Source organism: Pieris rapae, chromosome 15 (genome assembly GCF_905147795.1).
Source record: "Pieris rapae chromosome 15, ilPieRapa1.1, whole genome shotgun sequence".
Lineage (NCBI taxonomy): Eukaryota > Metazoa > Arthropoda > Insecta > Lepidoptera > Pieridae > Pieris > Pieris rapae.
Window position 1 is genome coordinate 9028934 of NC_059523.1, and position 13282 is coordinate 9042215.

At 30.4% G+C, this 13282-nt stretch overlaps 1 protein-coding gene across 2 annotated transcripts; it reads right to left on the minus strand.

Annotated features, from left to right (window-relative positions):
* Positions 1-381: 381 nt before the first annotated feature.
* Positions 382-13144, minus strand: LOC110997213 (acyl-CoA-binding domain-containing protein 5). Of its 2 annotated transcripts, none has more exons than XM_022265258.2 (9): positions 12797-13144; positions 6563-6674; positions 4120-4201; positions 3883-4033; positions 2980-3077; positions 2376-2451; positions 2204-2304; positions 1510-1631; positions 382-1335 (listed from the first exon to the last, which is right to left on the minus strand). In XM_022265258.2, coding segments are annotated over exons 1-9 (804 nt in total). In that variant the 5' UTR covers positions 12858-13144; the 3' UTR covers positions 382-1334. The 2 variants fall into 2 exon arrangements, with proteins under 2 accessions (XP_022120950.2, XP_022120949.2); XM_022265257.2 differs by having other exon boundaries at positions 2968-3077.
* Positions 13145-13282: the final 138 nt, after the last annotated feature.

Consider the following 13282-nt stretch of genomic DNA (forward strand, 5'->3'; position numbering starts at 1 on the left):
ACGGCAATATGTTTATGCGCGAGCGACAAAGACATAAGATGAGGGGTCATTCTACGAAATTCTTCGTGCTGCGCGTACGTACTATAGTGACTATCAGTTTTAACAATTTTAATTAAGAAATTTAGGTCCTCGTGAAATTAATAAAATTTGTATTTAACCATTTACAATACATTGCATCTTTATTGGTTATTTCTTATATATGTCTCTTATAAGATTTAAGTTATATTCAGTCTACTAATTTTGAAGTATGTTAACTATTTTGTAGTGCAGTTATTGAGTACACGATAAACATATGTTCATAAAAAAATAACCTTTTCGTAGAAATAACATTAATATGTGTATGCGTTTGAAGGCAAGGGCCTTTTAAAAATAAAACAGTATTATTATAAAACATTTATCATATTGAAAAACATTGAAACAAAGCGAATTTGCACTAAAGAAGGTCTCAAATATGCAAATCAAATGTCACTATAACCTACGTATCACAAATAACATAACCTAAATAATTTTAAACTATACGTAACAGGTAACAATAAAATGTATGGTAAAATATGTGGTAATTCTGATCTTAATAGAAAACTAGATGGCGCTGCATAAAAGTTTTTTACGAAACAGATGGTGCCAACAACATTTTTGTAAGTCAATTGTCAAAGTAGAAATATAAATAAAAAAACTGAAACAAAAGTTTGACACCAATCCACTTATTAAAAAAAATTACACCGTTTTTATAAATGAGGGGACAACCCGTTATAAATTTAGTTTTTTTTAATAAATATAATTTCTTGTTGTGGTTTTAAAACAAAATAAACGCTCTCCGAACATAATAGTTTTGGAGCAATCTCTACATTTTATAAAAAAATAAATAGTCTTAGGAATTTTTACAAAATCATTTTTAACCCCAATTAATTTTAACATTTTTAGACCAAATTTCAAGATCACGATCACCTTAAAAATATAAAAATTATAAAACCCATGATACAAAATACCAGTTTAAACAAAACGAACCCAATGAATACAAAATGCAATACTATCACAAGCAAGCAATATTCTCCAGTTATTTCCATAAATTTATTTGTGTAAACAATAATTTTATGTAAGCTCTACTCAGTTAATTCAATAACGAATTTAATCATGAATAATTGCTCATGAACCCTGATGACGTCATCGAATGGTATGAATACTTAATATTGAATTCGCTGGTATTGCATAATTTTATAACAAAAACTGTTGTTACATAACTTTAACTCAATATTATGCTGAATAATAAAATGATGCTTTATGGATTTTCTAATGTATTTTCAGCACGAATGTACACTTAACTTTACACCTTGTTATCTGAAAAATGAATAATTATATTAAAATTAAAGTTAAAAATAACTTTATTTCTCATAAAAATTTAAATTTCGATTAATTTATAACCTATTTGAATTTCTATTACCAAGTTATCATTAAAGTATTGTTATTTCAAATTTAATTCCTTTATCGACATCTTTAATATTGAAATCTTACTAAGTGCTGTGCCTTTTCGTCCTGTTCATGAGTCTGAAGGCCACAAAAGGCCAGATTATGACAAAGGCCAATGTCGGCGCACTCAGCTCCTGCCACGGCCAACGCCATCCACTTGAAACTTGCTGCAATAAAGATATCTTTAGAAATTATACATATTTAATCTCAAAAAATATTATAAGCATCACTAATTTGAGATAATATTTAAATTTAAAATATATTCCAAGACAAAATCTGTTATAACGACACTGAAGGGTCGTAAAAACCGATAGTCGTAACATTATATTAATAACAATTAACATATTAATTGCCTAATACAATAGAATTGAGCCGAGACCTTTGATTTTGGTAAATATAACCGGTATATTTTTTTCTAATACGACAAGACAGAGACAACTTCAAAAAATGTTTCTTGGTAGTGTCACAATATGTATTAAATGTTATTGTATTAATAATATATAACAAGGTCTACTTACAGGAACATCCAAAAATGGAAAAAAAAGGCTAAAAAAACTTTGTATTGACGCCATCAAGTATCATTAGAAGCATACATATTATATTTTTTTTGGAAACTAAACTTATTAAGGCGCTTTCTCGTCAATGCAATATTTTCTTTGTATGAAAAAATTCAAAGCTTTATATCTTTTTTATTTAAGCGCCATCTCGTGTCAAAAAAATACTTTATTTAGAAACTCACATCTAATATTCTCCTGTCCCCTTCAACCGCCTTCCTCAACGCTGCCACATCGGCTTCTAACCGAGCTAAGGTTCCTGGCAACTGTTCTAGCACCTTCAGATCTGAAGAAAGAAAATATTGTTAGTGTTTTGCAAATATTGAAAATGTACTGTTTCATATTTTTAATACTTACGAGTAAGCTGTGATGTTATTTGATATGCGTGTCCGTTGCTTAGTCTTGGTGCACTCTGTGTCACAGGCTCGTCGATCTAAAGATATTTAATTAGTAAGTGATTTATTGAATAATGTAAATAAAACTTTAAAAATATTCCGGCTCGAATTATTAACATACCCTCATATTCATCAAACCTCAACACCGTTTTTAGCTAAAACACTGATCGTGTCCTTATATTAAACACATTTTGCCAAAAACAATCCAAAATCCCTATCAAATTGTTATTGGATTATGCGGGTAGTTTCAAGTTTAGCGTATTTTAGGAAATTTTGTTTTCAAGTGTCATTTTGAGTACGAATTACAGTCAAAACAGTGCTAAGTATTACTTCGGTGAGTCAAAAACTCAATGGATTTTGACATACGACTTTTCGCACTAAAACTTTACTTAAAATCATGGACTACCCGCCATTTATAACAACAATTAAATAAGGTTATATAATTATAAAAAGTTCGTGGCAACACTATAATGATTAATCTTAGATACCGTTCATGATTTATATACATAATAGTATGTAAAAGTTTAATAAGTGTGCGTGTGTGTAACACGTACTGGGGCACTAACATCTACGGTGTCAATAAACTCATCCTCCGAATCATGCCTAGTCCTCGACGATACTTCATCAGGCACTGGTGATGACGCACCACTCACTGAACGAGAGTCTGAAATTTTATTTATTATATTATGAGTGAGCTGAAAAGTTGACGACAGATGGCGCTTTAAGTAAAAAAATAATATATATCTAGTTAGCCCGAAGCTTCACGTATATACATTGGACAACTGTCGTAATTAGTTCATAGATATATTATTTTGAGTAAAGGATTATTGTGTGTTAATAAATCCTTGCCTTTTAATGAAAATACTACTGAAGCCAAGGCTTGACTTGATAAACATAATTCGGACTGCACCAGGATAATCATCCTTTGAGAGTTGTTACCGACAAAAACATCAAAAAAAGTCCGCAAAATATTTTATTACAACCGAAATGAAAGTTGATGGAAGATTTTCGTGTTATAGAGTACTTCGACTATTTCATATTTCCTCCAAATGTTTTTTTAAATTCTATATTTCTAGGTCTAGAAAATACATTTCTGCTACATATTACATTGACGGGCTTCTGGGAGGAAGTAAAGACTGCTTCCCGTATTTCACTAATTAAAATAAAATTTAAAAAATCTAACCAACTTAAATAAACAGGATGTTAGTAAGCACGTGTGCAAAATTTGATTATATAGTTTATCGAAAACTGAGATTATTATGTTAATCAGGTCCATGCAGTCCTAATTTCATTTAAATCGGTTCAGTATCTTTTGTTTCATTTAATCGGTTGAGCAATTTTCACTTTTCACTTCACTTCGGTTTAATTTATCTAAATATCTTTATTGGACGTAGCTCTTAGAATAATGGGATTGTAACTCTCTATTCAAAGAATATCGACGCTGATCTAAATTGCCGTAAAACACTTACAAGCAGGTGAATTTTGTTGCGATTCCTTTTGACAACGCCCCAAAATGTCGCCAGCAACAAGTTGCAAGTCTGCGCTGGGAAAACCTTCTCCGTTGTCGTTCAACGTTAAGAATGACTCAACGTTCGAATTTAAGGACATCGTTTCGACGATCTGTCGATAACATGAAATTTATGTTTTAATTATATTTTAGTATAAGATACAGATTTAGATTTATATTTTAGTCATAACATACAGACCTTATGTAATTCATCAACATAGCATTCCATCGCTTCTTCCTTTGTCATGTCGCCTAGTTTTGCCCACGCCTCCCATTTCGCCCTAAAACCACAAACCTATGATTATCATCTGCTTTATGTAGATGGTTATCATTAGCTATTTGGATTAATAGCTGGTGTGACTTTTCCTTTTTATTAAGGGAATCAGCATTATGCTGAGTCAGGGCCAATTACAGCCACAGACACACGCATTACACATTTGAAACGATCCAAATGAGAAAAGAAAATTTTATTATTATTCTTTAATTTTTATTGTTTTTGATATCTCATTTTTTTTCAAAACAATAATTGTTATTTTGTGTGGTTATGTGTGAGTGTTTTGTTTGTAATAAATGTTATGTCTACCTGTCTGTGAATTAGTTAAAATAATATTTTGTCAAACTATCCTTTGCTGATACAAAAAATATTCTTATTTTATTTAGATATTTCTTATTTTGTTTAGATTTATATATAATTTATAGTATTGTTACACAAACAATAGTTTTATCATAATATACATTATCCTAGTGTCCACTTATGAACGTCAAAAAAGAAATATGCATTGAATGCTTCTAATTTTAAATTTACTCCCAGTTTCTCAAATCAAGGGCGTAGTACGGAAGAGAAGAACCGGCAATAAACTTTCCGCCACTTTTTTTAATCGCCGTGGAATAATAGATGTTAAAGATTACTGCCGTGTAACTTTTTCAAGAGAAAGGTGATTAAATGTTCAAAGGCAAGATGCCTTTTTGGCGTGGGCGAAGTATACAGACCAGAACATTGACGCCAATTACAAATAACTTATAATTATGTTATCGTTCTTATTATATGACATTGTAAAAACTTATGACATTTGCATTCCTATTTATATATCGCTGATTGTGTAGATTTGTTTGCTGTAATTGTACTTGTACAAATAAACGATTAATAAATGTAATTATTACAAAAATGTGTGTAAAAGAAGCGCCAACAGGGCTATTCTATAAAATTGGGAGTTGAGCAGTAAATATAAATTATCATAATATTGTTAAGTTGGCCTATTATGTACTAAAATTATTTTTTATACCAATGGGATAGTGCGACGTCGAACGCATAGTTTATTTGCAATGACAGATCCATTCCGTTGCAGATCCCCGTTATCAATAACGTTGCGCCCACTATATGCTGTCTCCGTAACTATCGGCATATTAATATATTCGTAAAGTAAATTCACGGTATCGATATTGTGTATATTGTGTGTTTAGTATATTTTATTTTTCTCGAAATAAAGAGTAATGTATTTTTGTAATAAATAAATTTATTTATTTTATTTCACTACTACACTACATTTTTCTATCTTAACAGTAATTACTAATACGATAAAATTCCAAGATCCCACACCAACTATTCTAGATAAAAACATTAAAAAATTAAACTTATATTCCTAAATCTATCTATTCATAACTAACAATATATAAATAACTTCATCTATTCACTAATTTCGATGTAACTCGAGTATCCGCTATTGTCGAATCGAGAATCAAGTTAAGAAAAATCCTGCAAAACTTGCGCAGTTTTAAACGACGCAATACCGAAAACCGCAATATATTTCTATTACACATCATGTTGAGCAAAATGCTCGTAGACGTGTGCTCTTATGACATATTAATTGTATGTTAATGTGTGTTACGAAAAGTGTTCGTAGTGGTTTCCATGGAACTATATCTATATGACTTTTACGGTAACTGATAAAATATGGTAATTATTTCATACATTGTTTGTGATAATTATAAATCAGGTGTTAGCGTTTAATATTGACTTAATTAAATTCTTAACATTTTTTATGAAACACATTCTTAAGAATGTCTACTACACAATTCTACACGTGCGCATGTAGCGTGCGCGCAAACAACCGAACGAGTCAAATGAGTAACTATGCTATAGTTACTCATTTGACTCGTTCAGTTGTTTACGAACTGTTACGAATTCACTCGAACAAGTCCGAAGGGGGGTGCTCGAGTCGGAGTAGGGAATAGATATAAAAGAAGTTATAACACATGAGCACAAGCAATTCCTCTGTTCAAGTTTGATGTTATAGAGTTTACGTGAAATCATAAAGTGTGATTTATAGTGAATCAAGTCATAATTGGAGTGTTTAATTTCTTACTTTAAGAACTAAATCAAGTAGCCTTTACGCAGGGGCATAACAGGAGCAGTCTACCTTTTTAAATTACCGTTCTACGCCCTTGATTTGAAAACCGTCAGGAAATGTAAAATTAGAAGCATTTAATGTATATTTATTTTTTTGGCGTTCATAAGTGTATATTAATTACCTATATGAATAAATAAATTTTGCGTTTTTATCCTGTTTTTTATGTGTTGATACATAAAAAACAGAGTGCGGAGCGTTGGTATATTTTATGAATAAAAATAGATCTGTTTATACCTGTTTATAACGTCCCAGAAACCGGGCTTCGGTTTTGTGCAGGATCCTTCAGTAGCTTGCTTGAAGTAGCTATAGAACTTCAGCATTAGCTCATGGCTAGGCTGGTACGGTCCTGAAAATTAATAATTTAATACGTTAGTTCAAATTCAGTTTCGCCCGGTTTTTACGAAAGAATTACGTTTCCCTTAATTGCTCGTTTAGCAAGCAATCGAAAAACGCAAATTTATTTGAACAAGGAATGCAAGGAGACTTTGGAAAAGTTAAGAAAACTGATTTTAGAAAAAAATATACGGAACCAGTGGCGCATCTAAATATCTCTAGGTCTAAGGCATGTTTCTGTTTCGTGATTACATAACAATTTCTCGTAATATATTGATATAATATATAGAAAGTGAGATAGAAAGATAACTTCGACATTTTAGGACAGGTATTGGCAACCTTTGACATGTTGAGGGGCAAACTTTAGCTTGCAAATACGTTCGCGCGCCGCGTTTAAAAGTACTTAGTGCATTTTAAAGTAGTGATAATATTTGCGATATATATTACACATTAAATAATATGACAATGTTGTTATAGTACCAAACCCACTTGTACATGGACAAAATGAAGGAATAATCTGGAATAAACTAGTGTAAAATAATTAAAAAGCAATAAGTATTTTGATGTGTCGACCGTGAGGCGGCAAACCTTAAAGAATTTGATCGAGTAAGCCACGTGGAGGCGATTATCAAAGAGTGCGGCGGATATTTTTCTGATTTGATGTTTGCCGCGTCACTCCTGTGAGTATAAGTACCGAATGTAATATTTTTTTTAATTGGGTTTTTTCAAGATGTCTCACGGGCCGCATCATAATATCTTACAGATATCCGGTGATTATCCATATGTCTTAGGATATTAAAGGGAAATTTCATGACCTAATAGATTAAATATGTTTATTGCTAACATGAGACCACAGTAATGGGAAGAATGGTTCTAATTACGAATGTTTTTATTGTTGAGCAATAACTGTCGTATCAATTCCATTAAGACAATTTATTAATGTATTTGGATACAAATTAACAGCTCTCTTTATATATAAATATTGCTATGGTGTGGTTAGTAAAGCATTCTCCGAAGATAAGGATATATTTGGCGAATGCATTTTTACTAATTAAATTACGATTAGATGAAGAAATGTTGAGTTCAAAAACGTAATTCCATTTAATAGTTAGTATATTAACGTGCCATTAGCATATTTGCGATGTATATTGATTTAGGTAAGCAGTATTCAATCTGAAGTCAACAAGTTTCTCTAAATACTAGCAATTACTTAGATATTGTGGAAAATTTTCGAGACCTTTTAGGTTCGTTGATCGCACATAATCTTTTTGCCAAAGACAAAAAGTTGTTTTATGTATACAACACAGATGCTTTTGATATTAGTTTCCCTAATGTCTTTCAACCATACGTTTGAATACTCTCTGTGCAATGGATTTTTAACATTTAACACATTATCGTATGGTTAAAGTATGGCGAGAAAATCAAAAACTATCTGCTGCCAACACTGCGATCAACATCCATATTGCAACGGGTTCGATCCCGTTTTACGGAAATAATGTTTATTGTCTGAGTAAGAAAATTAGCTGCCAATATCATATAACAATTTTCAATATTACATGTAAAGTTTGGAAATTGTAGGACTTAAAATATTCACACTGGAAGTTTAGAAGTTTATTGATTTTTATTAGACCCTCGAACAGGTGAATTAATCAGGCGGATTTAGTTTTTTTAATATTTAGATGGAAGAACATATACTTTCATAAGTATATTTTAATTTGGCAGGTCAAGTTGATACATACAATCGGTACTTGCCAACCTAGCAGCCCGCGCAATATTCAACCACCCGAAACCTTTTTCAAGAGGTGAATTTATTTTAAAATACATTTATATTATTTTTTAAGAAAAAATATTATATCTAAGAATATCTTTGTCGAGAAATATGAAACCTTAATAAACACGAAAATAGAAAAAGGATTTGATAAAAAATTATAATATATTTATATTATGTTTACGAGTTTATATTTCATTCACTCACTCGCACACCCACACACGTGTGAAAAAAAGGAAAAAATTACGAAAATGTAATATTCGGAATATATTATATAGAAAAATTACGGAGTCAGTAGTAAAATAGTATAAATTGAAGTTACTTCAAACGTCACAAATAAATAAGATCAAATGTCAAACAGTATCAGCGTACAATGAATCATAAATAATGACATATTTGTTATGATAGCTATTGCGAAAGAGTTTAGATAATTTTATATCAATTTTAATACACAAAGTAATCACCCACTTGTCTAGAAAATGCGAATGAAGAAACAAATGCGATATAAGGCCTTCGTTCTCGCTTATTATTTAATAAACAAACGGTAAATAATATTATTATGTTATAATCGATACTATGCGGATTGCGATCCCGAAGAGAAACCGGGTTAAATAAGACCCTTATATTTAGTTAGTAGTTTAGTTAGTAAAGGGGACTGTCGCACTTGACCACAATTTTTTGATGAGGAGGTGGAATTATCAGTCCTAAGATATTCATAGCAATGATGTCAAGGGCAATTTCCTTCGCTCACTTCACTTTGCTCTCCAATGGTACTGCCATGACGCTGTTTCATAAACTTTTAGGCTTATTCAATAAATGGACGCCAATTTTCAGCTATACAATCTAATATATAAAATTCTCAGGTCACAATGTTCGTTCCTACTTCCTATACTCCTTAGTAACGGCTCGACCGATTCTTATGAATTCTTTTATGCATCTTTAGCAAGTCTTAGAATCGGCTATTATGTATATTTCAAACACTAAAGCAATATGGAGGGGGTGTCCACCCCAAACAAGTAAATAATTTTTTAGACATTTTTTTTGTTTTTCATATATTTATGATACAATATACAAAATTACAATTAAGTAAAGGAAAACTACGTGAACTAACACTAAAAAATAATTTGTAAGAAGTGTAAACTTTAAATACTGGAAATAAAAGGCTTTTTATATATTTATTATACAAAATAATACGATCCAGTTTTATTTTTCATTTGTTGCTAAAGATCTTATAACCTTAACTCTGAGGTTTACATAGAGAAAAATCACAAACCTTAAGTAACAGTTTTCCATCCGGAAAACCGAACAATCTCTGGGGTAGGATAGCAAAATTTTCCATGTTGCTATATACTATAATGGTAGGCTATGCATTAAGGAGAAACGAAGTTCGCGTGGGCAGCTAGTATTTGTATTAACAAAGAAGACAACGATTAACACAATATAATTAAAGTATGGATTGCGTTAACGCAATAACACAGGTATTTACAACAAAACAGTATAAAAAATGAGAATGTGTTCTAAAAAAGAAGTTAAATACTTATAAAATTTTAATGATTTAAGTTGGTACGGTACACACAAGCGATGACCCGAGCTGGTGGTGGTTTTCTCGTTCAAAAAAACCGACGAAATTCTGCCAACGTTAAAGATGCACTGCCACAGGAAAAGTTTTTAAATTTGTTTTAATTTATTTTTATTATTACTATACAGTAGGTTAAGAAAATTGTAAATACTGTATATTTGACTGTTATGTTTAGATTTTAATTTTTATCACTATTTAATTAAACAAAAGAAAATATGTACAATATGTACTTGGGCATTCACATTGGTGTTAAAAGTGTTGGAACACCACCCTCAAGTAAGGACATACAGCTTTGTTTCTTGCTGGCTACAGCCACATCATCTGACCACCACATCTTGGTGCTTACTTACGGCCAGAGCCTGGCATTTTATCACTTTATAAGTCCATTTTCTTGTTGAATATCGGACTAAGTACTTGCCCTTGATAATATTATTCTCCAAAATTCCTCTATATCGGGGACCGGGTTCTAATTATTAATGACAATTTATATTATTTACGAATAAAGTTCTCTTAATTCCACACAGTTTCAAATATGTATTATTTTTATTGCGCTGCGTGTCGGAGGATATTTTCTTGTGAATTTTTACACATGTCCGCAAACTGAACCTTGTAACAGAATGAGTAGAGTAGTTAAGGCACCGAATCGATTCGGTACAACCTTGCAACTTACCCTAGTTAACTATCAAATTATGTGAATATTTTATCTCTAATTTTAACATCGCAGCTTATTCGTGCAGTAATAATTAGTTGCGCACATTTGTGTCTATAAAATTACATAAAACATGCAATTTGAAGGACTAGCCTAAATGCCTAAATTATATTAGATACAAGATAGTTTCCCTGATTCGTGACTTTGAAAAGTTTATAGGGGCTATATATATATATATATATATTCGGGGCTAGACTCTGATCTCCTTTATTTCTATAGAGCTATGACATTGCAATATGGTTTTCACGTAATGACCATGTAGAAATATTAGATTTCGGTACAAGCGTCATCTTCACATACGCTATGTTTTAATTCGATATTTATACGTAAATTCAGTGATTGATAAATAATATTTATAAAATTAAAATAATGCACGTATTTAAGTAACAGACATTATCACTAGATGTGCACAATTATTCACATATGTATTTAATTTATTCCTACCAACTACATAAATCTACTGAGCAATACTTCTAGAACAAAGTGTCTGTAGCTTATTAAACACTTACAAGCACCAATCTAATCTTAGAAAGTAAACATTGAAAGTGACCGAAAAACGGGTGAAAGTTCCGCTACCGAATTGATGGATACAATTTATGTTTCGTAAATATATACTTCATACATAAGTTAGATAGGAATAAAAGCTATTAACGAAAATAAGATACTTTAATAAATCAATGATATTTATTTATTAAATGATTAATAAAACCTGGACATAGCACACAAAAATAACTATAAAAGTATTATTAACAAAAGTATAAAACTATAAATATTTGATTCTTAAGTAAATAAATTTTCAGCTATTGTAATATTGAAAACTGGGTGTCTAAGAGAGGAGGAACGGAACAATATTGGGGATAATTTATTAGGTAACTTAATGCATCCTAAGAATGGTAGGTAGTGTTAGAACCTATAACAGTTCTGTGAAAGGGAATCGCAAAAGGTTTAATAGGAAAACCAAGAGAACTAAAGGAATTCTTAAGATTATTTTTGAGAGAGGACTATACACATTATTATTAAAAATCAAATACTTTTTTTTTAATATCAATAATCCAGTGGTTCTGTTAACCTTGTAATTTTTTAATTCTGCGTAGTGATCACCCTTGTGTTGGGTGTTGTCTAATATATAATGTTCTATACTACAAATATTAGAAAGAGGGAATACCATTGTGTAAAAGGTACTTTATTTGTATGATAAGGAATGTAGTCCGGATGTTCATCTGTACACATAAGCTTAATAATATGATTGGTAATATAACAATGTAATATATACAGTAAATATTTTACTGTGCGCATAAATCACCACTTTATTTAAATTGTACCATTAATCCTGAATAAAAAAGGCAAAATTTTTATTCATGTACGAAACTTATTGGAAAGATTTTTAGTATAAATATTTTTACATATACAATAACAACATACTTAAACATATTTATTTGCTTACACAAACTTCTTTAATTATAACTTTAAAGTAAAGAGCAATTAACCCTACATCATTGATAGCTGTGATATATTTGAAGTTATTTGTATCATTGAAAAAAAATCATCCTTAATATAAATCCAAATAGGATCATTCTCATCTCTTTTATAATATGTTATGAAATATATAAATATTTTGTTGCCCTGTTATACATATTATACAATCTCTATCTTTTAAGTTGAGAAATATCATTAACATAAAAAAAATACTCTACTATAATTATTATATCAATAAATGACACCACAATATGTGAGTTCACAATAAAAACAACTCCTTGTTCAGAATAAAGATTATTTATAATTAAAAAACGAAGATAAAACCATGTTTGAGAAATAGCTGGTACTATATAGGTTATTACCTAATCAATATATTGTGACAATAGGATAAATGTTAAATATTGCAAGTGAAGGACTTTAGTAATTTAATAACTAAATATGTTTTTCACAGCTTACTTCCCTTTTACATTTTTGTTATAATGAATAAAAACAATACTTATTAGTTTTATGTCCAACTAATATAATATATTATTAAACAATGACATATGATTTTGAATACGTTAACTAGGTTTCTCAAGGGTTATTATTTTGTTATTAACATACCACTTTTGGGCAGATTTTTGATGACATTCACAGCAGCATGAAACTTTTCTTCAATGGACATTTTGCACAATCACTTTAACACACGACACACGTATTAATTGTACTTTGGACTTGAAAAATAAACCTAATTGATCATGGAATACATTTCCACAGCTTGCCCTAATAAATTAATTATTGTTGAAATTTTAAGATCAGTCTTATGTTATTTTCAGTATGGATATTTAAGTGCACTTTAATTCAAGTATCAAAGCGAGGATTTACGAAAGTAAATTACAGCAAAAAATATGTTTACTTTTAACAATCAAGCGTAACACGAATTCCATGTTCGAACTTCGAAGTGGACATTCAACATAACAATCAGTCAATCTAGTAATATTTCAAATTATCAATTTGACAACTGACAACGAAGTGTCAGTTGTTTTTGTTTATCTAAGAAACATTAATACTCAAAACTAACCAAAGCTTGTGTGACACCTGGAGTTATAT

Excerpts from the sequence above, each read along its gene's own strand:
- LOC110997213 (XM_022265257.2), bottom strand. The coding sequence starts at position 12,857 with ATGTCCATTGAAGAAAAGTTTCATGCTGCTGTGAATGTCATCAAAAAT. Across the intron at positions 4,202-6,562 it reads TTCTGGGACGTTATAAACAG|GGCGAAATGGGAGGCGTGGG; the intron begins GTATAAACAGAT and ends TTGTGGTTTTAG. Across the intron at positions 4,034-4,119 it reads ATGTTGATGAATTACATAAG|ATCGTCGAAACGATGTCCTT; the intron begins GTCTGTATGTTA and ends TGTTATCGACAG.